The sequence below is a fragment of the Carassius carassius genome, chromosome 14, assembly GCF_963082965.1.
Source record: "Carassius carassius chromosome 14, fCarCar2.1, whole genome shotgun sequence".
Lineage (NCBI taxonomy): Eukaryota > Metazoa > Chordata > Actinopteri > Cypriniformes > Cyprinidae > Carassius > Carassius carassius.
The window spans coordinates 14,477,814-14,502,854 of NC_081768.1; the positions used below are offsets into that span (position 1 = coordinate 14,477,814).

The 25,041-nt window shown below is 34.8% G+C and overlaps 2 protein-coding genes across 3 annotated transcripts in view; both read left to right on the forward strand.

Moving 5' to 3' along the window:
• The window catches only part of si:dkey-192p21.6 (uncharacterized protein LOC565246 homolog), a 31,840-nt gene extending 24,396 nt beyond the window's left edge, over positions 1-7,444 (forward strand). Inside the window, exons 16-18 of the mRNA XM_059566236.1 lie at positions 3,945-4,015; positions 5,549-5,661; positions 6,405-7,444. Of these exons, the coding sequence (XP_059422219.1) occupies positions 3,945-4,015; positions 5,549-5,661; positions 6,405-6,586 (366 nt within the window). The 3' untranslated portion in view covers positions 6,587-7,444. The remainder of the gene's footprint in view (positions 1-3,944; positions 4,016-5,548; positions 5,662-6,404) is intronic.
• Positions 7,445-10,960: 3,516 nt separating this feature from the next.
• LOC132157078 (proto-oncogene tyrosine-protein kinase receptor Ret-like) overlaps positions 10,961-25,041 on the forward strand; it is a 28,065-nt gene continuing 13,984 nt past the window's right edge. For both annotated transcript variants that reach the window (XM_059566237.1, XM_059566238.1), the window contains exon 1: positions 10,961-11,181. In XM_059566237.1, the coding sequence (XP_059422220.1) occupies positions 11,118-11,181 (64 nt within the window). In that variant the 5' untranslated portion in view covers positions 10,961-11,117. The remainder of the gene's footprint in view (positions 11,182-25,041) is intronic.

A 25,041-nucleotide genomic window follows, 5' to 3' on the forward strand; every position in this document is an offset into this window, starting at 1 on the left:
TGAATACAGTTATTTAATATTTTTGTGTTATTCAATATTTTTCCCATCCGAATTAGAATAGAAATATGAATAGAAAGTTCAAAAGAACACTATTTGTTTGAAATTGAAATATGTTATATAACATTATAATGTATTATTATAAATATCTTTACTGTCACTTTTGATCAATTTAATGCAAATTTACAGAACAAGAGTAGTAATTATTTTTTAAAAATCGCAAAAGATTGTGTTTTGGCTCTCAGAATTTTTTTTTTTAATTAATTATTTTTACCCATACAGCTTTGATGTCTCTTGCCCCCCTAGCATGTAAAATCAAAAAAATTCAGTAATTGCAGAACATAGGCGTTTAACTAATCTATGACCTCTGAGCTACAGGTGGGCGATGAGATTTGAGTTTATGAAACAAAAAACTGATTAGATCTTAGATTGAGATGACAATAGTGGACGGCTGGCAAAATTTGCGGGTTAAGTGCTCCATTTGGGTGGTCCCACAGACAAAAGGAGCAGAAGCTGGGCTGGGTGGGAAGTGCATGAGGATGTTTAAACCCCTGTCTCAGGGGGAATGGTCATGTGCTACTAGAATTGTTTTCCAGGGACAGTACAGTTCACTTACTGCTGTCCTTCGCTTGCAGAAAGGCTTTTTTATTGCATCATGTGGGGTGAATAAACCCTCTTTGCATTCCCACTCTGTATTTTTTGGTCTTTGTCAGTTTTAATGAGCATGACGAGTTAAGCAAGCTCAAGTTATATGGTGTGTTTAATCTAAAGTGAACTGTGTAGTCATTTATTCAAGGTTATTAAGCGAGAATCAGGTTTCTGCACAATGCAGCATATGTTGATCACAGGATCTACACAGAAAGGGAGTTTGTAAGCTTCTCTTCCATGAAAGACCTTGCCTCTGTGTTTTGTTTTGGACTTCTGGAGGCAGAGCTGCTGGAATGCCCTCTCTAGAGACAACAGGTGCTGATGGAGGGGTTTTGTCTGGCAAACCCTGGACATAAAGCTGTGGATGACGGGGCAAATGACCTGCATTTCTCAGCAATGCTTTCTCTTACGGTCATTCTCACACAGCTCGTTATTAATATGAGCAAGAATGTTGCGGCTTAGCAAAGCTTGTATCTCATTTGTTTTTATATATTAAGGATTAAAGATTTGAAGTTGGGCCATTTATATGAGTGCGCAGATTTTTCTAAATGTCCTTTTCATATGACATCTGTTTTATGAGACCGATTCATTAAATTATGACAGACAAATTACCCTCAGCTTCTCCAGAAAGCTGACACAATGTCCTGTTCTTACTCAAAGGATCTCTCACTTGTGCCAAGATATATTTCCCTTATACTTTATTCCTTCCTTTTTCAGAGCGCATTTGTTTTTTCTTAAGGTGTGTAATTATTTGATGTCTGAATACTTATCTAAGCTTAAAATGTAGAGAAACTATCAGTAAGCCATTGGTAGGTTGACTTTTTCAGAAAACACTTTTGCACTTTCAAAACATTGCTTTGTTTGTTTGACCTGCCCAACAACAGCAACATTCATCCAATGGCATGAAGTTGGGGTGGGGCTATCTGTTTATCCGACCAATGAGAGACAAATGGAATGTTTGGGAAACCTGCTTGAAAACAGTGATTTTAATATATTTTATATACATTTTTATAGTCTAGTCATTTACTATGTAGCCTTATGCTTGTGGAATAGCTACAAATGCAAGGTCTTGAAAATAATATTTTTTTTTTTTACTTATTTTTTAACTTTTTTACTTTTCTTACCCTGTTGTTAAATTATTTTGTATTTGCGTATTATACTTGAAGGATATTTATATACATAGATATTTATATATTGTTTTACATACATTTATTTAGTATGTACCCTAATAACAATTCTCCTCTTCTCACAGTGAAGCATTTTGAGTGTGCTTTTTTTGAACCCAGACCCACAGTACGCAGATGCCTGATCCCAGTATTTTAAATTTCATTATTCCCAAGCCCTATGACAAATTGGGCCATTATAGCTGTATGTTGAATCATATTGGCCAGCATTATGGGGCCACACTGCTCGGGGTGCTGAAATAAATGAACAGAGATCTATTTCATTTTACCTAGAGGCACAGCATGATAAAATAAACTAGCCAACAGCAAAAAATTATGCCACTGCTGTTCACACACTTGTGCAACACAAAGATGGTTTAGGTATAATATAGCACTTGCATCATATTTAAATAAAACATTTTTTAATTCAGATTTAGTAATAAGCGAGCATGTTTTTTGAAGATATATAGAATTGCAAGGGGAAAAATTCCTTGTTTGTATATGCTGTAAGGCGTCTGTTGATCAATTATTCCTTCCCTCTCAACATTCCCCTAATGCTTCATCCCTACGTTGACGTCAAAGAAACTATAGATTGTGGATTGGACCACAAAGCATATAACTAAAGATTAAAGCAAACCAACAAGACCGTTACAGGCTTCATGCTTCGCAATAAACACTGCGCATCTCCTAGCACATGCAAACAATCAATTATCATTGACCTCTCTGGAGAGCTCTGAGGTCTGAAAATGTTTAAAGCAGCACATCTCCAACAGCCTCTTGTGCTGTTAATGTGCTCTTCACACACGTTATCCTGGTTAAACAAAAATTACTTCCCACCACATCAACAGTCATAAAACGGTGCACGTCTAGAGGGAGAGGGGTTGTCTTGTCATTGTTTGCATGGGTCCTTTGTCAGATTGTGGGATGATTTGAAGCTATTTGTGCTTCACCGTGCCAATAAACAAGGACCCTGAGTTAATTAAAGTTCAACGATCACAACTCCGCAGTTTGAGATTGAAATTGAGCGATTGCCCCACATAGCAATGATTGTCCCAGATCCTGCCTGCATAGCCTGGAGACTCAATCTAGAGCCAGCCAGGCTATTTCCACACCATTGATTCTGTCATCTATACAAATGATGGATATGCTCCTAACAAGCAGGTTTGGATGCTGAACTCACTATCCTCACAAAAGCACAATATTCCTTTAAATGAGCCTGATTTAGCAGTGATACTCTAACTTTTTGGATATTATGCTTTTAAGGCAAGACACTGCAGTCAAACACTGTTTTTCATGGTCAGTTTTGAAATTTGGGGCTATTTGGCTTTTCATAACATGTTGTTTTAGTCTAGTGGGAAAAACATCCAAAAAACACCTTTAAGTGTTTACTGCACAGTATCTATTGTACGTAGATTTCATTTACAATAATACAATAATTTATTTGACTGCTTTCTCAAAATGAGTTTTTCCCCATGCATTGAGCCAGAAATCCCTACTTGAGTAGCACTTAAATACTCTAAAATGTGCAGTTTTATTCCTATCTTTATTTGGAAGGTTTTTACAAAGGGGTCTGTTCAAATATCATTTGATTGATTTTATATTGTTTTATAAAAAGATGATAATTTTGGTCATTTAAACAGTATTTTCTGATTTATAGAGTGATAAAAAGAGACTCTAATACTGTATGTAAGCAAAATAAAAACAAGTGTTTTGAACCTGGCTTTATCTAGAGATTTCTGTTTTGGAAATGTATGTAAATTTGTGGATATTGAATTAGATAATGCCCCATTTGCATATTTAAACATATTTAAGAAAACTTGAAATACAAAATTTTTTTGCAATTCCTAATGTAATCAATAAACTGGGAAATTATGGAGATCTTGATGAGCTAATTTTACCCAGTTACCTAGGGTGTTAATAAAAAAAATATATATATTGCAATGTAGAAATGTAACTCTTGAGAAGAGGCATGAGGAGATGGATCTGTGTTGCGTGTGTTAGTTGGAGGGGTTTCACCTCCCGGGAGCATCAGCTAATCTGCTTGATTCTTTATAGTGGGGCTGCATTTGGGTTGTCTGATAGTGCTTGCTTTACAGGTCTGCATTGATTTGAAATTTGTTTTATTCTGATCCTCAGGGAATCTCTGCAGCCATCCTTTCTAAGTGCACAAGAGACGAAGGATTTATACCTGTCAATAAAAACCTTTGGTAAGTGCTTCTTGACCCTCTAAATCCAGCTACTTCTCCATCCACAAAAAAAGGGATGAGATTCCAGCAAGCACAAATCAGAGGCTGCTAAAACATGCGTTTACTTACCTCTAACGACAGAACATCCTGTAAATAATCACCCCCACTGGCACAGGAGTGAGACACGGCAGGTGATACATCCAATGTTCAACTAGATCACTCTTCTTTACAGCCAAGAGAGAGTGAGCAGTTTTATTTTCCCGACCATATATCTTGCCGAACTCTGGCTTATCTCATCCGGCTTTGTGAAATTGAGCAGGATGAGGTCAGCCCTACATCTTCAGAACGTTGCACATTAAATCATTTGTCATCTAACACCTCAGAATAAATAATGGCATGTAACTGAAATGTTCAGTAGACAATCATACGATTGTTCATCTCTACATGCAAAAAAAAAGTGGGTTATGGGATACAATTAAAACATAAATAATTAAAAATAATTAATAAAATACATTTTGATATTATTTATGCTATTTTTATACTACACAGTATAATATATTGCATTTAAATACAATTATAAGATTTTTTTAGTTCAAATTTTAGTTTGAGTTTCTGTAATTTTATGTGCTTTTATTTTATACTATATTTATTTGTTATTATTTTAGTTTTATGTTATTTTTAGTATTTCTCTTGTTTTTATATTTCTATTTATTTATTTTTTCAGTTTTAGTACTTCAAATGAATTTTATTTAAGTTCACATCATTTTTATTACATTTTTATTTAAAGTTTTTATTTTTAGAAAGTTTTATTTAAAGATTTTATTTAATATTTTAGATCATTTCATTTCATCATTTTAATTTCATTTCATTTTAACAAATTAAATGGTTTTAGTTTACACTAACAACACTGTTTTGAGAATATTTAAACTGGGATTTTTTTATGAGACCTGTGTAAAGGTTTTAACATTAAATTTGAGCTCATCTTTCCTTTGCTGTAAGCATTCTGTTTCTCTGTGACCCTACTGTACCTGTTTGAGTACAGACACACCTGCTTGAATTTCTATGGACAGTTCATCATGCCAGCTTATCGAGCTCCTGAGTATGTCTGTCTGTATACCTAAAAGTAATTAACTCCCAGCCAAGATCTTTATTTATTTTTTTATTTTTTTTGGCTCAACTTCAGCTGACATAAACTATGCTCTGGGACTCAGCCATTTTACATTAGATAAAATTCCATTGTGCATCCTGGCACTTAGGAACACAGAGGCACATGACTTATTGACATAGTTGTACTGAGCAGGTGCCAAGCCTTCACTTTGGATGCTTATGTTTCTTATTGGCTTACTCTAAGTTCAGAAACTACTATATATGTCCATCCATTATTTAGTCCCTGGTTCTTCACTGTGTTGTCCCCTTTTTTTACAAGAAATGTTTGGCAAAGCATAGTGCACCTCTAAAGGTCATTTTTGTGGACTGATATGTCTTATATATGTCTGCACTATATGTTTTCCGTTGCTGTCTTATCATATGGTTCAGATCTGCTGTCTTTTTCAGGTCCCTGTCATTTGTTACTTGCATGGGCTGCATGTCCTTTGTGTTGCTGGGTCTGATGTATTTTGTTGTAGACATTAAGGAATGGTGGGCCGGACAACCTTTCATTTATCCTGGTATGAGAATACACTTATTTAAAGCAATAGTTTGCCAAAAAAATAAAAATTGCTAAAAATGTACTTACCCTCAGACCATCAAATTGTGCATGAGTTTCTTTCTTTATTCAGAATTTAGTATTGCATCACTTGCTCACAAAAGAATCTTCTGCAGTGAATGGGTGCTGTCAGAATGAGAGTCCAAACAACTGATAAAAACATCACAATAATCCACAAGTAACCCACACAACTTCAGTCCATCAGTTAACATACTTCTCCAATGAAGAAGTCATCTAGTCTGTATCAGGAGAGAAATATGCAAGTGGAAACAGTCCAAAGCAGTTCTATACAAATATGTGGGTGGATTCTGATATGAGAGGACAACAGGGGGAAGCGTTATTATGGATTATAAAATTTTCTTAATGATGGTTTTGTTTCTTACAAGCAAATGGAATTTCACTTCACAAGATGTAGATTGATGCACTGGAGTTTCTTGTGGATTATTGTGATGTTTTTATTAGGTGTTTAGATTCATGTTCTGACGGCACCCATTCACTGCAGAGGATCTATTGGTGAGCAAATGATGCAATTCTGCTCTGATGAAGAAGAGAGATGGAGAAAGTTGAAGAAGCTTATCTACATCTTAGATGACCAGAGAGTGAATACATTTTCAGCACATTTTCATTTTTGGTGAACTTTTCCTTTCAAGCTTCATTTTATCAGCCAACCCAATCCAGAAAAGTTTACTGTGCATTTGTGTGCAGGAATGAACTCTATATTTGTCTACGTTGGACACTCTCTGCTGGGATTTTACTTTCCTTTCAGCTGGGAGATGCGTTTTCAGGACAGTCACTGGGAACAGCTTTTCCAGAATATATGGGGAACCGCACTTTGGGTCTTCATTGCCTACCTGCTCTATCGCAAAAAATTATTTCTCAAAATCTGATGCTGCTGTGATGGTATTTTTTTTTTTGTCTCATAAAAGTCCTTGTATTTCTCTTTAATTTAAATTACAGGCTAAAATAAAGTTTTAATTATTAAATAAGTGCAACATTGTGTTTAGGATCCAAAATAATTGATATTGATGTTTTTGTGAGTGATAAATGTCTTTTTCGTGTTTGTAAAACTGAATTTGGTGTATTCATCAATTAGTTAATAGGCATAAGAACCGACACCAGAGGATCAGATTTACTGTCTTCCATGGACACCTGCAGTGTTTTATTTGATGTCAGTTGTGTTAAGACCTGAACATAGTGATTAAATCAAATTCACTGAAGTGGTACTTAACAAATTAGAACAAGTGATTCCACCACTTGAGGGGTAGCCATTATATATCGGTTGCCATGGACACCCCCCTCAGGGCTGTGAGACAGAGACTGGGTACCATCTGCTCTTCAACTGACAGACCTTTAATAGGGGTCAAGCTGGACGGCTCACTGAGGAGTGTTTCTGGGGCCAGTACTTTTCATGCTCACACTAATGCAAAATCAGTGAAATTACACCAGCAGATCTCCTTCATACGGAAATTACTGCATAACACAAAAACCTGATGTTTTCTGTCAAGTCATATTCATGAGATCGAATAAAGTCCTCTGGAAGCTCTGTGGCAGTGGTTTGCGGCTGGTTTTGAATTGAGATATTCATTTTAGTGGAAAACCAAGATTTGTTAATAGTGAAAAATTCCGAAAAGAACCTGATGTCATAAAGGAGTAGGTCCCCTTAAAATTGAAATTCTGTCATCATGTACTCATCCTCATGCCCTTCCAAACACAAACGTCCCAGTTAGAGGGCGTCCCATCCTCAAGATGCTCAAGTCCCCATCTTTGCTAAGAATACACTTCTGTTACTAAGCAGATGCTATTTAAATATTATATTTTATTATAATATTCTCTTCAGCAGTGTACTGTATTATAAAATCCTAAAAATAATATTTTTAACCCTATATCTATCAATATATTTATGTATTTGTTTTTTAATCAAACATATTTTGTTAAATTTTATCCTTTATTTGAACTCTGTTATGATTTATTTTACTACATCAGTAATTTTCAATAATTTGCAAACTATGTTTATTCATTTTAGAAGAGACCACATATTTAATATAGTGAAGTGTCTTTTATCTTCTTCATGGATTTCAAATGTGAGGGCATCTGTGTAATTTTGAGAAGTATCAAATTACAGATAAGTTTGCACCAAAACACTGTAGAGTTTGATTCAGTTGAAGTCTACAACACAATATGTGAGTGTTTGTTGCTCTTTTTTTAAAAGTGTGATAAGATTATTTATTTTGCATTCTTAAGAGACTTACAACCCTTTTTTGGGTCATGATCCACCTGTTCAGAACCACTGATCAACTAATAAATTCGTTTAGAAATTAGCCACTGTGTGACTCCAGTAATAGAATAGTAGAGGTTATAAGTGTCCAAGAGTATCACCAAATCTGGCTCTAAGTGGTCAGAAGATGAGAATCTATCAGGATGCAAAGATTTAATCTCAGAGAGTTCTCAGAAATGCTCTGCACTGACCTCTCACTTACAAATGACTTGTGAACAAACAGACTGAATTATGTTATCATCATAGCAGTAGTGTTTAATTTCTGTTTGGAAGCTTAAAAACAAATATAATATATGTACAGGTTTTGTATTATCTTCAATCTAGTGCACCAGATCTCTGGATATGTAGGATATTTATGATCTACTGAACCGTCTGAAACATGTGAACCTGTTTACTTGGCATGGAATTCAATTGAACCCTTTCTTTCTGTTAGTTAATGAGAAAGCTTTTCATTTTGAGGATTGTATTACCTATTTAAACTAAGTAGAGCCTATGAGTGAAGCAAACTGATCAACTGATTTTGGGAATGGATGACTAGTGTTGTGCTACTGCATTTCCCAGTGGGAATATAGACTTTATTCAAGAGCTGTAGCTTTATCTACTACAGTAAGCACTTTATGAATGTATATTTTATTAATAAAGTTCTTATCGTCATTATTATTTAATGCAAGGTATATAGATGCAAAGCTCTATTAGCAAAATACCACCGAGAATAGCTCCCCCATATTTGTTGCAAGCAATGCTTTTCAATACTAATGAGAATCTGTTTGACAGAATTTGACAGTAAAAACTGTGATCTTATCTACTATAAAACAAGCTTTCATCTGAAAATGATCTTGTCAAGCAACCACATTCAAATGGAACTGATGTGGTGGTGAATGTCATGAATCTGCCTATGCATTGCCTTATCTATATTGATTTACATTGACCATATGTCTGAAAATACCACTGCGTGTCTGGTTTAAAGTAACCTGAGCTTTTTTAATCTGCATCATGTATATGGTGATGAGCCTACATGCTGCTATGTAAACAAAACCATCCTGTGGCTAATATGCAGAGTAAGAGAAATATTTATACGGCATAACAAATATCTTGTAATGAACAAAAAGATTTGCACACTGTATTTTCATGCATGCCGTGATTATAGTTGTGTATTGTACACATTTGACCATTATCATTTATATGCATTTAAAATTCATAAACATTATGAGGGCAGAGTTACAGTGACCCACTGACAAGACGTTATATCTTTCTTAAAAAAATTTTTAAGTTGGACAATTATAAAATAATTATTATTTATAGAAAATATTATAATGATCATTATTTATATAGAAAATTATTAATAAATTATATGCTCAAATATTTAATAGTCTTTATTATACAGTATAATGTTTTATATAAATAAATCTTGAAACAAAGTAAAGCCTTTGAAGGAAGTTTTTAATAAATAAATAAATCCATATTTTCCAGGAAAAAGTATATTCCATACTGTCTGGCTCTGCTTTTTATTTCTATAAAAAAAAAAAACGTTTTTCCATAATACTCCTGCACTCCAGATTTTGAGGGTTTTATGAAGGAAAATACCTCAGTAATGCTGGATCTTAAGCAACAGAGAATTTATTTTGTTATCAAAGCATCTTATCTTGGCCTCTTTCTCTTCTGTATGGTTAATTTGAGTTCTCCACTATAGTTTGATTTGGCATCCATCAGGGCAGACGTTGATTGGAGTGATTGCCCTGTGATGCACTGGTGGGTTGCCCTAGAGGCAGAGTAATGCATCATGCTTACCCCTCTTCACAGAGAGCTAAGCAGTCATCTGGTCCAAGAGCAGCCAGCGCAGACAGAGACTGGCTCACACACTGCCAAAATGGGCCGACATCATCTTAAACTCACAACAACTCTCTTAAACCTTGGCCTTTATTGACGGTATTGAATTCTCTACAGAACTGTTGTTTTGGATGTTTCAGAGGATATGAGGAACAATAGGCTTGGGTGTGGTTTGTCTTTAAAATGCCATGTGGCTCTGTTTGTTGATCACTGTGCCTGTGCACCTGATTCTTATTAAACGCTGTTTTGGGGAGCAAATAAAATGTTTCTGCAATAGTTTATTTACAAATCTTATTTTGTTCATACTTTTACCCTTCACCTCTGTTTGACATACAACTGGACGTGTTCATTTCGAAGTGGATACATGTATTGCACAGTTCACGTGTTTTTTTTTTTTTCAAGTTAATATACAAAGAAAACTGGGGCTAGATGTCACATGTTTTACTCTTTAGAAAATCTTTCAATAGGCCTATTTAAAATCAATTACTGTATAGAGACCCTGAAGTCTTGGCTACAAAAAAAGCACATTTCCAATCTTACTGACAAAGAAAGAATATTAGAAAAAACATGAGATCTACAAAGCAGTTCATTGCTTCAAACTAACATTTGTGAAATTATAATTGTTTTAAAATCATGCTTTTTTAGTTATTTCCTTTTTTTGCACATTTTAACTGCTTTGGACCTACACAGATAATTATTACTGTTAAAATAAATAAACAAATAATAAAAGCATTTATGTAACTGGAAAATTTTTAGTTAGGCCTACTGAGTTCTTCCGTGTGACAACTAACCCCGGTGTTCTCTACAACGCAGATCGGCTAGCTGTAATTGCATTTGTATGCTACCCTTTTATTTCATATTCAGTCTCTTGCGCTTATTTAAACGGTTAAAACCTGGAAAATTAGTGTTTATAAAAACTATAAATAATTAACATAGTTGAAAACCAAGTCGCATGATTGTTCAGTTACCTGTTCCCACTCACGCACATATTATTTGCATGCCCCCAAAATGTAGTTTTATTTCAAACGGTACCCTTTGGCTCATTGGATAGCCGGTGATGTGATACAGGACGGAAACACACATCTGAAGAAATTGGCTGGATGTGATGTGAACCTCCCCCTGCTGCGCTCTGTGTATGTGTGTGTGTGTGTGTGCGCGCGTGCAGCTAGCGCTGCAGTCACCCGTCAATGGGACACTCACGTTAAGGACTTTTGTGGCTCCTTCGCGCGAAACGTAAACACTGTAAAGTTAATTTTTTTTAGGAATCAAAACACTTTTTCCTGTTAATTGTGAAATTACACTTATGATTGACAAGTATGGGAACTACGCGTGGAATCGTTTGGGGAGACATCGCGGTGCTCCTGCTTCTCCTGTCTGAAGGTACGGATTCACTTCATAACACTCTGATGTCACCTCGCGCTAAGTCTACGCTATGTATCTCTTTGTTTGGGGTAAATGACTGTGTTGAGAGCTAGAATGGGTTTACTATTCAGAGACATTACTTGAGCATTACACTTGTCGTATTAAACACATGTGGGGCTGTGTCTCAAAACCTAGTTAGCTGCGTTTAGAATGCGTTTTGAGCAAAGTCTTAAGGCACTCAAAGACATTTTTATCAAAGGTGGGTTGTTTGCAGAACCTAAGATCCTGAAAAAACAACAACCTGTTTTAAGGGTGTAGGTAGTTTGTTACTAGGTTTTGAAACAAAACCCTGCTCCACACAATGGTATCATAATATAATGTAACATAACTGCTCTTTTTCCAGTGGATCATTTTATATATATCATTAAATATATATTATGAGGCCTCGTAATTTATATGACTAGATCTATACATACTGAAACACAGTAAGCTACGCAGAACCTTTGAAAACTGTTTTCATGTTCAGGTTTTCTCAAGATTTTTTTTTGATTCATGGAAAACATTTACTTTGGTTTATTTGTTGAAAAATCTATTATAATTCTGTTTATTTGTTGAAAAGTGTATTATTATTATTATTATTATTAAGTGTATTATATAGAAACACTTTGCTTTCTGGAAATTATGAATTTAATTCAAGTAATAAAGAGCAAAGTACTGTATTTCAGACTTTTAATAAATTTATAAATCGTAAATTTTGTGAAATATACATTTTATTTGTCATTTTACGTACATTTAGTAATGCATCCTATTTTCTGTGTAACTACTGTATATGCTGGCTCCGAACAACAGACAATACATCTGTATATCCAGGGGGTCTGCATCTGCCCCCATTCACAGACCACTGCTACTGGAGAAATGTACCAGACAGTTTTGTCGAGGCAATCTGGTGTTGAAGCCAAAATATGTACAACCCTAATGTGCCACATGGTTCACGCAAGCAATACGCATGTCTCTATACGTCATTATAGTGTAATCCCATTAAAAACCCCTCTGTCCAACTGTACTATCACTCCACTCTCAAAATAACTGGAGTTAACTAAAGTCGAACATGTTCCTGAATAGATCTTAAATCTCAGTGTGTGGCCAGTTGCATTAAAAAGCAATGGTCACATCGCAGCAGCTTGAATATAGACCAAAGTGGACCATAGCAGAGGTTTCACAGCTATTTTGGTCATGCGGAAGACATTTGGTAGTGTGTGAATGCAAAAGTGTTGCATTTGTCTTCGCTCAATAGTGCTTCCTGAATGGTGTTGATGGTGGTGAGGTTATTTAATGATGACTGAATGAACATTAGAGTCAAACCATAGATGCATTCTGATGTTAACTGAATCTCTCAGTCTAGATTATGATGGGAAATTGCATTTTAATGGTCTTGTTGACTCATGATTCATCTGTCCAATAAACTACCAGGAATTGTACAATCGAAACAGAATTTCCTGAAATACAAGTAAAATCAGCAATGATATGGTCTGTTGAAAGTAGTTTATTTTAAAAAAATTTCAAATGAGCCGTGTGCATGTTGTTATGCAAGTTTTTGTGTGGCATGATTAAATTGACTGGGAATTGTGATGCTTATTAAATCACTTGTAATTAAGTATTTAAGTAATGAAGTAAACTAACTATATAAAACGTGTTAGTATACAGACAAAAACGTCAAGTTTTTGTTGTTCTTTTATTTATTAATAGGAATTATTTGTCATTTTCAGAAAAGTGTTACTTTATATATTGATATTTGCATGTATGTTTATTTATTTAAATATATAATTTTTTCTATCCAATTTTCTCTGGGGTAAGTGATGTTGTAGCTGTCGTATTTTTCAGTGTGAGTTTACTTTTTAATAGATCATTCTCAACACTTTAACTCAACTTTTTTAATTTAGCTGAAATTAACAATATGATTCGATTTCATCCTACTGAACAGCTTCTGTTTTAATCTTTGTTAGAGATGATGATGAGGGAAGCACCTTGTTTCTTTGCCATGAGGAAAAACAAAAGCCTGGTGCTGAGAGGTGGTCAGAGGGCAGGTGTGCAGCAGGTGTGCTTAGCTCTGGGCAAACACATTGTGTTTGTCTTCCGAAAGGAAAATACTGCCAGTAAAATAATAGAGTACACAGCTCTGATAACAGATGAGGCTTAAAACCCCTCATTAAAGACACAGGATGGTTGGCAGCGCCTCTCGCAAAATGGATCTCATCTATTTTATGACAAACCATCCCATGAAAATGGATGATGACAAAAGCAATGGGTTTTGCCCAGAGGTGGAAAGTAACGAATTACATTTACTCGCGTTACTGTAATTGAGTAGCTTTTTTGTGTACTTCTACTTTTTTAAGTATTTTTTTTAATCTGTAATTTTACTTTTACTTAAGTATATTTAGTTTGAAGTATTGTACTTCGCTACATTTTAAAACACATTAATTACTGAGTAAAAAAAAAATCGCTCCCTGGAAGCTATGTCAGTAAATAATGGGCAGGAGGGCAAACTGGCGCTAAAATCACAAGACAGATGCAGACGGACAAAACAGGCGTTAGTGGTGCAGACACCGCTGAAAACGAAACCCCGTCATATTCTGAAGTTGAACTTGAAGGAAATGAAGTGAACCCCTGCCCATATTTATACTCTATTATGCTGTGTATGCTGTGCTTGCCTAGGGAGACCAAACTAGCAGTTTATAAAATCTCGACAAGACATCAACCCCACGTAATGTAAAAAAAAAAAAACCAACGGTCAAATATGTACTATTGTGTATTATGTATTGTGTTAATCAGCTACAAGTCGGCTGACTCGATTTTCTTCTCATACATTCCCGCAGCGTCCCAGTGCATTTCCCTAAAGAAGCCGAGCGACTTCAATGGGGCTTTCTTTGAACAGTTTTTTTCTGTGCTCCGAAGCTAGACGGTCATTGGATAAATGCTGCGATTATGTCCCGCCCACGGACGCTCAGCGTCTCTGGAGGTGAATGAAGACTGGGCTTCCGCGTGATGATTGGAGGATCTGTCGATCTCCTTTTGACTGACAGCGGTCTGCACCATAAGAAGTCGGTGAAGCTGTTTCACGCTCAGTCCCATGATCGCGGATTTCTCAAGTGTATTCGAAAGACAAACTGCGGCAATATTTCTTGATATTTGTAAAATGCAGAACCACCACAAAATTGAATTGGTAACTAAGATTGAAAATGTGCGCGCGCACGCACACGCACGCACACGCACACACACACACACACACACACACACACACACACACACACACACTATAGCCATCTAGTGGTTAAAGTGATTTATTACAATTTTTAAACTGAATTTCCCCAAAAATGGGCAAAAATCTTACATTAAACCTTATAAAATTATCCATGGTATCCCCATGTATGAAAGTTAGAAATCTGGGTCTTTTATGAAGTGAATTTTACCTGAAATGCTTTTTTCTTTTTTTGTAAAAAAAAAAAAGCCTATTTAAATAAATATTTATTTATTTATAGAAATGTAAAAGATTTAAATCCTCCAAAAACTGTACAAAGTTTAGTAAAAACATAATTGAACAGAGTAAAATTATATTTGTAAAAAATTTAAATATTTTACTATTACAAAATGAAATGTTATTGTCTGGGGTCAAAAAGACCCCGAGTGTCACTACAAATGAAGACCATCAGAGGGTTATAATGTAGGCCGAAAATGAGCTTCCCCTCTTTGAAAGACCAGCAGCCGCCAATGATATATATATATATATATATATATATATATATATATATTTATTAAATATATATTTATATTTATATATATATATATATATATATATATATATTTTTTTTTTTTTTACTAACTAAGAGACTTGCGTTTTAGACACCATATTGCCGGTTTTTGCTCTATTTCTACAACAAAAATTTATTCCAAACACAGCCACCAAAGCAAAATTTTGCATCTCTGAGCAACATGACAGTGTTTCGTTTCTGAATGAATCAACCGTTTAAATGATTTGGTTCAATCGCAATGACTCACTTATTAACAGTGACTTGCTGACACATACTGGCCATTTTAATTTCACATTTAAAGTATCTTTTGATTTTTTTTTTTTTTTATAATTAAGTTTTTATAATTTCAAATGAGTATTCAACATTTTATGTCTTGTATATCAAAACATTATTCATGCATTGGTAACTGCAGGTTAAATGCATTCTTGTCCTGCACTAAACAGTGTGTAAATACATCTAAATGCCACGTCCGATGAAGCTTTTGCATTTCCTCTGTATTGAAAAGATGAGTTTGTTGATAATGATTTGCCTGGTAACAGCCCAAATGTTTTATTATTCTAAATAACTGATTCCTTTAATTAAAAACAACTAGTTTGAGGTTAATATACCTATCCCAGGGGTGTCAAACTCAGTTCCTGGAGGGCCATAGCCCTGCAGAGTTTAGTTCTAACCCTGCTCCAGCACACATATCATGTAGTTTTCAAATAAACCTAAATGATTAGATTAGCTGGATCAGGTGTGTTTAATTAGGGTTAAATCTAAACTGTGCAGGACTGTGGCCCTCCAGGAACTGAGTTTGACACCCTTGGCCTGTCCCATTTTTGACTCCCTCCCACTGTTAAAATGTAACTAAGTAATTTTTACTCTGAGTAAATTTTAAATGAGCTACTTTTTACTTTTACTTGAGTTGATTTTTTAGACTGGTACTTTTACTTGTATTTAAGTAAAATTTCATTAATGTAATGGTACTTTTACTTGAGTAGAATATTTTTGTACTCTTTCCACCTCTGGTTTTGCCCATGCTGGGGATACATGTAATCATGTATCTCTGTCTGGTGTCACCACACTTTGATGGTTTGACATTTAAAGGACTTTTTTTTTGGGCAGTATTAAACAGTTGTTTGTCCTTGAATATAGTATAAAGATCACAAGCTCTTGTTTGCTGTTGATTAGACCTCAAGTTTACTTTCTTGACTTTCTTACTCTCATTATTTTCTTTATTTAGCATATTTTTCACAGTGATGCCATAGAGCACCGTTTTTGTTTTCCCAAAAACTTTTCAGTTAACAGCTTTTTTCTTATTGTGAAGAACATTTTAAAAATCTACAAACCTTTTGCACAATAGAAAGGTTACATGGATGTTATTTGTTATTTATGGAACCAGATGCCAACAAAGAACCTTTAGAACCAACAATTTAGAAGAACAATTTTTGGTTTCCCAGTGAACTTTTGAGTAAAGTTTTCTTATTGTAAAGAGCATTTAAAAAATCAAAATAATCTTTTACCACTATATAGAACATTTTGCGCATTGGAAAGGTTCTATGGATGCTAAAGGTTCTTAATGGAACTATGCATTTGAATAAAGAACATTTATTGAAAACCAGGAACTCTGCCAGTCATCAAAAACATGGTAGCAAAAAAAAATCTATTAATCATTTTTTGTCAATATCATCTGTGCATACTGTTTCTTTTTAGCAGTGAATGTTGCATTTGTAAAAACAATGTTTAAATTAATGAACGACTAATAAGGTGATGAGCTTCTTTAATGAAGGAGAGTGTGTGCAATTGATAAGCAAATATATCATTTGACCTCTAAAGTCAAACAACTGTCTATAGCTTTCCATCACACTAGTTGTTTGCATAAAATAAGTCCAGACCCCATGTCATATATTGTGTGTGAGGCATTGATTTGTGGATACACAGCTTTGCCCCTGTTACTTTATCTGTTGGAGTGCCATGGCTTCTGACCTCTAAAGCCCTCACCCAAGAAGTGTTTCCTAATGATCAGGCCACAGGAGAACGGCCATCCGATGGGAAATAACATTAGGAATCAAGTTCAGACCATCTCACAATCCTTCCTGCATCAGCACAATCATTTTCATCAACTGTCATGGCAGACCAATAAATCTAATTTAATACATTACAATGTTTTATTTTGGATTTATTGCATTAAATGATTTAGTTTAGTTTGTGTCTTGAGCAGTGTATATAAATCCTGCCAATTTCCCCTTCGTCATCTCTACTTTTAGCATGATTGGAAAAACAGCTTTGACGTTAGGACTTACTTTTCTTATTCTTTCTCTAGATACCCTAAAGAAAAGGAGAAAATCTAGGCCAAATCTTTCATTTGATTTAAATCTTTAATGAAGCTCAATGACCTAATATTGTAACATGTAAGCTAAATTTTAGACTGTATTTTTTTTTTAAGATTGTAAATGCATTCATTAAACAGTTAAATATAAAGCAAAAGTAAGATGTATTGTATCGTAAACACAGAATAATACTGATACGTTGAAAAATAAGTTTAAAAAAATCCTAATCTAATCTAAATTAAGTCAAAAATATTTATCTGAACTGTTTTTTAACAATGATTTATCTCTGTATCATTCTAAATGCATTAGAATACGCCATCAAATGTAAACTGAAGGGTTAGATCAGGTAGAAATAGTGCTTTAAGAGTAATTTCAGTGCACTGGTGCCATTTCTTGAATCAGTGTCATAATAAAAGCTGTTGTCCTCATGATAATCCATTGTACATGGACATTAATGAATCTACCAGAAACCACATTTAGACTGATTGCCCAGCTTTTCTACCTATTGGAGTCGCAGCCCAGATCCTTCAGTTAGTTATGGGTCACATTTCCACCCCGTGCATCAGTGGAATCTAATTTGCTTTGATGGAAGGACAAGAAGACATTGATTGAAATTGTGCCCCAAGGGCGTTTGGGGATCTCGATTTCTACATGGGTCTTTACGTGTTATTTTCTAGTGGTCATCGATGCATGGTGTGTTTGACTGATCATTTACAACAATGAGCAACCAACACAACGGCTTAGTTAGGCCCTAACTGTCCTTGTTTGGCCTTTGGTGGTGTGTTTGGAGGTGGAAGGGTGCTGAATTGTGAATTGCTGTCATTTTGAGATTCATTAATTACCTGGAAATGAGTCAGTGGAGTCTCAACTACAGATATAACCTTGGCATTAATATGGAATCCCTTTCACTGAAACATTGGTCATTTGCTTATTTATACCCGATCTGACCTTTAAATTGAGTTTGGTTGATGTAATGAAATATGTTTAGCTTGTTTCAGTGATGTTGAATAATATTCTGACTTTAATAAAATCAATTAATTTACATTTTAGGTTATATTTTTTTCAGTACATAGTTGGTTTTACATTGCACTTTTAAAATGCAAGACTTAGCATTTAGGAAATGCCAGCTCTTGATGACCTAACAGCTCAAACTCACTAGTCCATGTAAGTTCATCCACTGGCCCATTTCAACCATGCACTGTGAATTTTTAGACTCAGCAGGTAGAAGTCATAAAAATTGTGAGTATGTGTTTGAAGCAGTGGAGGGAAACACTTGCTGAGTAATGAATCACACTTGAGGTTATTTCAAAATATTTTCCAAAAATGAAAGAGGAACAGAAAAAGAGGCCTTCAGGTTTTGTTACAGTGTTTAGTCTAATCTTGATTGTTGTTTTGTCTCTGTCTCAGGCTTATATTATAGCATAAAGTGAATAATGTTGGTAATTGCTTATCGTAATGATACCATCCAAGAGAACATGTTGTTCAAAGGTCCCTCATATATTAGCTCTAATGTCCCATCCGATCCCAAAAGAGATTATAAATAAATACAAACATACTCCCTTTCCCACAGGAGATGTGAAATTAGATTATTTAATGACGAACGTCCATTCCGTGCTTACGTTGATGGGATACTGAATTACATTTCTGACATTGCGTTTCTGATGATGATCGATAATATTGTAATTGTTCATAACCGCTTTAGATATACACTTTAGATATGTTTAATTGTACTCTTTTCTGATTCTATTATAGAAATCTACTATGTTGCATTTGGCTAATACAATAATGTGTACTAACTGTATGATTCTTGTCTTTTTAAACCACTCTTCTCAGTCTCGCATACTGAAGAAAAGGGACCCGTGCACATTAGAAATGAGGGGAATTTAACCATAATAATCAATAATAATAGTCCCGTATTGAATTATAGCGTAATTGGCAGCCTTTTAGTTAATTAAATCGTTGTGGTCACAGAGTAATGGTTCTCATTACTATATTATAGAGATGAAGTCTTAATCATTTTGCTTAGTAATTAAGTATGTTTACTTTGATTAGTTGATTGGAATTTAGGGGAAAATTGGCAAATTGGGAATTGGCATAATTTTTATTTATAAGATTTATTAGACACACATTTAGATTAATTTTAAAGTGAAAAAGATTTATTGTTGTAATTATTATCATTATTATTATTTTTTTTTAATTATTATTATTGTTATTATTATAGCTTATCATTTATGATTTTTAATCATGAATATGTACAAAAATTAAGGATGCTGCTACTAAGTAGTAAATACTATATTCAGGCTGGACTTTTATTTAACATATATGTAATGAGAGCATGTGGCATCGTTACATCTGCTTAATGCTGGATGGTTATCGGCTGAATGTGCATGGCTGTTGATTAATATTGCTATTGATTGGCCTGTTACTTCGCAGTGTGGTCATCACTGGGGGCAAATCTGACCTTGGCCAAAAGGGCAGGGGCCAAGAGGCTGACATCTGCATGCTTTAAGATGATACCAAAAAAGTTCTGATTGTCACACTGAATCATTATCAAGATTACACTACAGTGATATTCACAGCTGTTGTAGCTGCAGACATGAAGCTAGATGGGAATGCTAGTAATTGCAACAAACACATCCCTGTGTTTACATACAGCATGTCATGAATGAAGCTCTTTGAGGAGTAAGTGGATTATAGAAAGTGGATTGCTCTGACTGCAAGCTTGTTTCCGCCTTTTGACGAGTTCAAGGAAATGGCAAGAAAGACCCTTGCACTCTTCCAGCTCCCATGATCTCATAGATGGTACATTTCTGCAGCGGTGTGCATGTTGAGCTAATTGAGTTCCTGTCTTTGTGCAGCTCGGTCCAGAGGTCATCTATCCATTAACCTGTTCTCTCGCTGAGAGATGTTGCTTGAAAACATGCAGGCCACACCACTGCAGAGATTGAAGCCCATTCAGGTCATCATATACGTCTGTTTGATTTCAAATGAATGCTCTGCAATGACAGTGGATTTATTTATATTCAGAACTGATGGGTCTCTACTCGTCGTTTGATTAGATTGTTGCATCATCAGAAATGTTTTAAGTAGCAGACTCAAGAGCCTCTCTAGGTTAAGATGAAGAGAGCTGGCACACCTTCTTTTGACCCATAACAACAATGAATGAATCGCTGATGGAAATTTTGTGCAGATGTTTCATATAATATCTAATTCAAAATTAATATGACACATGATTTCGGTTGTTAAGCTTTTCCTGTCTCGTTTGTGCGTATGTGCGAGTTAGGTTCAAAGTCAATTTGCCTGTGAGCTGTAATCAATATGTCAGATTGCTTCATTGTGTTTACAACCATGATCCATGCTGTGGGCCCAATCGATCAAGTGATCAGTCATAACTCCAAACATCCACCCTTCTGCCGTCACCTTAATACTCGCATAATGCTCATCCACGTGTCACATCCTGTTATACTTGACTTACTGAATATCTCATGTCAATCTTGTGATGTCACAGAATCATTCCTGCTGTGTACTGCTTTTGATTCTGTGAGTTAATTAGCTTGATATAAACTGCTTTCTGTTGGCTTCCGGCCTGGAAATAAATTGAATTTGGAATGATTCAAATCAGTTGGATAGCTGTAGTTTGCAGCTGCCACACCACAAAAGTTTGAAACTCAAATGACTTGAGGTTTGCTTAAGATTATTTCTTACCTTGGCTAGGACCACCAAAACACTGATCATTGAGCTCAAAAGCTTTTTGGAAAGAGTAACAATTTGAAAGTAAATGGTTTTCTTTAAATGCTTAATGTGAAATGAATGTACATACTGTACATATCCTGACAAAGATCAACATTTAAACTTGTCCTCATGAAAGGAATTTACTTTGTTCTTCATTACATTTAATCACACAACATTTACGTGAATAATTAAGGCGACAAACTGATTGATACATTGAAATTGCAGTTGTAACAGTGTTGTTAGAGCAATTTATTCATGCTTGTTGGATCCTTGTCTACATTTGATCATTAATCAAACATTTGGTTTTGGCCATGGCCACATTTCTTTATTTCTCTCTCTTCAGACTGGAACAGTAGCTTGCTACTTACTGAATACTCTGTTTACACTTGGCATGATCATGCATTTACATTTGTCCCCATCAAATAGCTTCTGTATCCAGATAACAGGCCAGATATCCTTTCCCTGCATAATTAGTGCTGCAAAATAATACATTTTAATAATAATAAAAATAAAAAATAAACTAATACACTTTTATTTAGATGTACTCAAACTGTGTTAAAAGTTTTCATTTACAAAAAAAATTTTCAGCACTGAAATTTGTAGCCAATCAGCTGTTTGTATACCCATAATGGAATGGCCAAACAGAGCAGATCTCGCTCACAACCTGGGTGCAAACAGTGGTGCGTGGAACACCCTGTTCTGATGACACAAGAGTTGCAACTATGGCAGCTGAGAAGGCCGTTCTTTGTGTTCTTTTTAAAGAATTTTTGGAGACTGATGAAATCGGTGTAAATATGTGTTTAATACTGCAAAATACGCTTGATGTTACAGTCACTGCCTTTGCCATCTAGAATAAAAGAGAACATCCCAATCGAGTGAAGGTATTTGTGATTCAACATTTGCCTCACATTTCAGAATGAAAAGACAAACATTTCAGATGAAGGATAATCCACTTCTTACTGCCGAGTTATGATCTTTATGACCTTATTATTTTTATTGTGAGTATTAGACTTATCATTATTACTTATCACTGTTGTTGTGCTATGACACTGTAAAATTCTCCATTATATAATCAGAAGGGTATAGAAAAGTGTATGAAAGTGTCACTCCATAATACAAAAGCAAAATATATCAATACGTATAGTATTTTTATATTACATTAATCAGTATTTAGCACACCTTCTTAAGGAAAGGATATGGACCAGAAGACATTCCAATTATGAAATGATATTTAGACCGACTTAAATAAGTTCCAGATCTATACTTGCTCTTATTATTCTTACTGCTCTTATTATTTTAGTTATTTTGCCTTTAATGTAAATAAAGGTGCAAATAATATACTTGCTCTTTTTAATTTATTTTGATGTTAATTACATTGTGAGAGCTCTTTCTCTTTAATACCGCATGGTTTATATACATGTTGCTGCTGATTGGGCTAATATGTTGGCTAATATGTTTTACACACCCACCAAACAAGAGAAAACATATCTCAAACCCAGTTGCACACCGTTTCCAGGAAACATGTCATTGAGCTTGAACTTGCCCCAGTTTTGTTCAGCACATGCTTTACTCTCGCAAATGCTCTCATTATAACTAATATATTGTATACACAACATAAATAAGAGAACTTAGACATTTTTAACGGACATTTTTGGGAAAGTGCTCTCACTGAAGTGCACAACAGCTTCAGTGATTATAAAGAGAGTACTCTTTCTCTTCATGTGAAATGCTAATGTTTCTTTCAAAATAGGGTGGCCATATGTGCCATTTATATGGGACATGTCCTGGCCAGGATTTTTATATTGCCTAAAATATCCAAAGTAGTTTGACCAATAACATGCAGGTATTGTTCATAATCAACCAATCGTGGGTGTCCACCTGTCCGCTTTTATATTCTTTAACTATTGTATCTCCACAGTGAAATCTCATTTGAGATTTAAGAGTTTGTTAATGGGTTAGTTCACACAAAAATTAAAATTAGGTTGCTTTTACTCAACCCAGAGGCATCCTGTGTATATGACTTATATAAAAAATTGTCTCTGATCTTTCAGTCAGCAGGTGTTGCATTCTTTCAGTCCAAAACACATGAAATAAAAAGCACCCTTCCATAAAAAAGTGTCTCAACATGGCTCCAAGTGGTGAACAAAGGCCTCCTGTAGCTAATCGATGCCTTTTTGTGAGAAAAATATCCATATTTTCATACATAATTTCCCCGGAACTGCTTCTATGTACAACAGTGAGCGCAAGCATTTTTAATTTAACTCCGACTGGATTCGTCTGAAAGAAGAAAGTCGTATACACCTAGGATGCCTCGGGGGTGAGTAAAACGCAGCCTAATTTTCATTTTTGGGTGATCTAACCCTTTTAACTTAACAAAAAAAATTAATAAATGAATTCTGAAAAACAGCTGTACAGATTGTATTTTCACTTGAAACACAGTGCAGGCTTGGACCCAGAAACAATATTTGATATGTCTTGACTTAACACATGAATGATGACCAGATTGATAATTTAGATTATACTGATATCCAATCACAACGGGTCCTCAACTACCATAGGACTAGAACAAGAAGATAACAAAACATTCCATTTGCATTTTCAATGCATATCTGGATGACATCCAGATAAAGGTAGTCAATGCCAAATGTAAACAAACCTCTGTATACTTACATTTACGAGATACTTTTATCCAAAGCGACTTACAGTGCATTAAGGCTACACATTATTTTTAACAGTATGTATGTTCCCTGGGAATCAAACCCACAACTTTTTGCACTGCTAACGCAATGGTCTACCACTGAGCCACAGAAACTTACTTACTCTTCCATGAAAAGTAGTATGTGGAACAGAATCTATTTTTCACATTATAAAGTGGTTGGCTACATTGTTGCCACTTGCCTTTATCACACTGCATATTTAATTCATCAAGTTATCAAGTTGGAAATAACAATTATTTAATTTAGCATGCACTGTTATTGACATTTTGGCTGATATACTGATAATCCAATAAACATTTTCTAGCTAATAATAACCATAAATGGCTGATACTGATATAATTTAGTCAAAATAATTTGTTTAACAAAATGGCATCCCAACATTATAATGTACAGTACAGTATTAAAAATTTATATTTATTTAGAGATCCGCTAAAAATGACAGTGTCATTAAATTATTAGTGTTTTTGAAAATGAACTTTGAGTGTTAGATGACAGCAAAGGTAATCTAAATGAAAAAAAAATAGAGGAAATTACTGTAGTATGCACATATGCATTACATATCCAGTATGAGCTGATATGTAGGCTACTTTTATAGCAACCAATAATAATAAATAAAATCTTTAATGCTGACTGATAATTTATATGGCCCAGAGTTTTATTGCATTTTTAATCCACTTCATTGGAAAATGTATAACAATGTCAACTCTTGGCTGTCTGATTAAATAATTAAAAAAATCATGGCTTTAATTACTTATGGTTTATTCATCACACAGAAAATAATGGGTCAAGTTGAAAGCATTGCATTGTGGGATATGGTGTTCCAGTGTGCACTGTTGCATAAAGCATGTTTAAAAGATATTCCACGCATACAGAAAATATGCCTACTGTGCATAGTATAGACTGTGGTACAGGTTATAGAAATATTTGGATAAGTGCTCAACCTTGCCTATATGCTTCTATAATTTGTGTAGTTTACAGATGTAAAAAGCTGTCAGTCATGATCCCTGAATTGAATTCTATAGTGGAACATAAAGGCAAAGGTTATTGCTTGTATTACAATGTGCTTAGTCTGGGAATCCTTATCCCAGGAGGACCACACAACTACTCCAATTTCATGTGTTTATTTAAGTACAAATTAAAGTAAATGCTACCTGTGCTGCACTGAATCTTAGAATGACATAGCGCTGCTAAGCACTCCACCTGATACACTGACACTGGATGATGAATGAGTGTCACAGCAAATGCAGTGGCTTGTTCAACACAGTATCTGCATCAGCTAAGATTAATGCTGCCATCCCTCAGCTCTCCTGC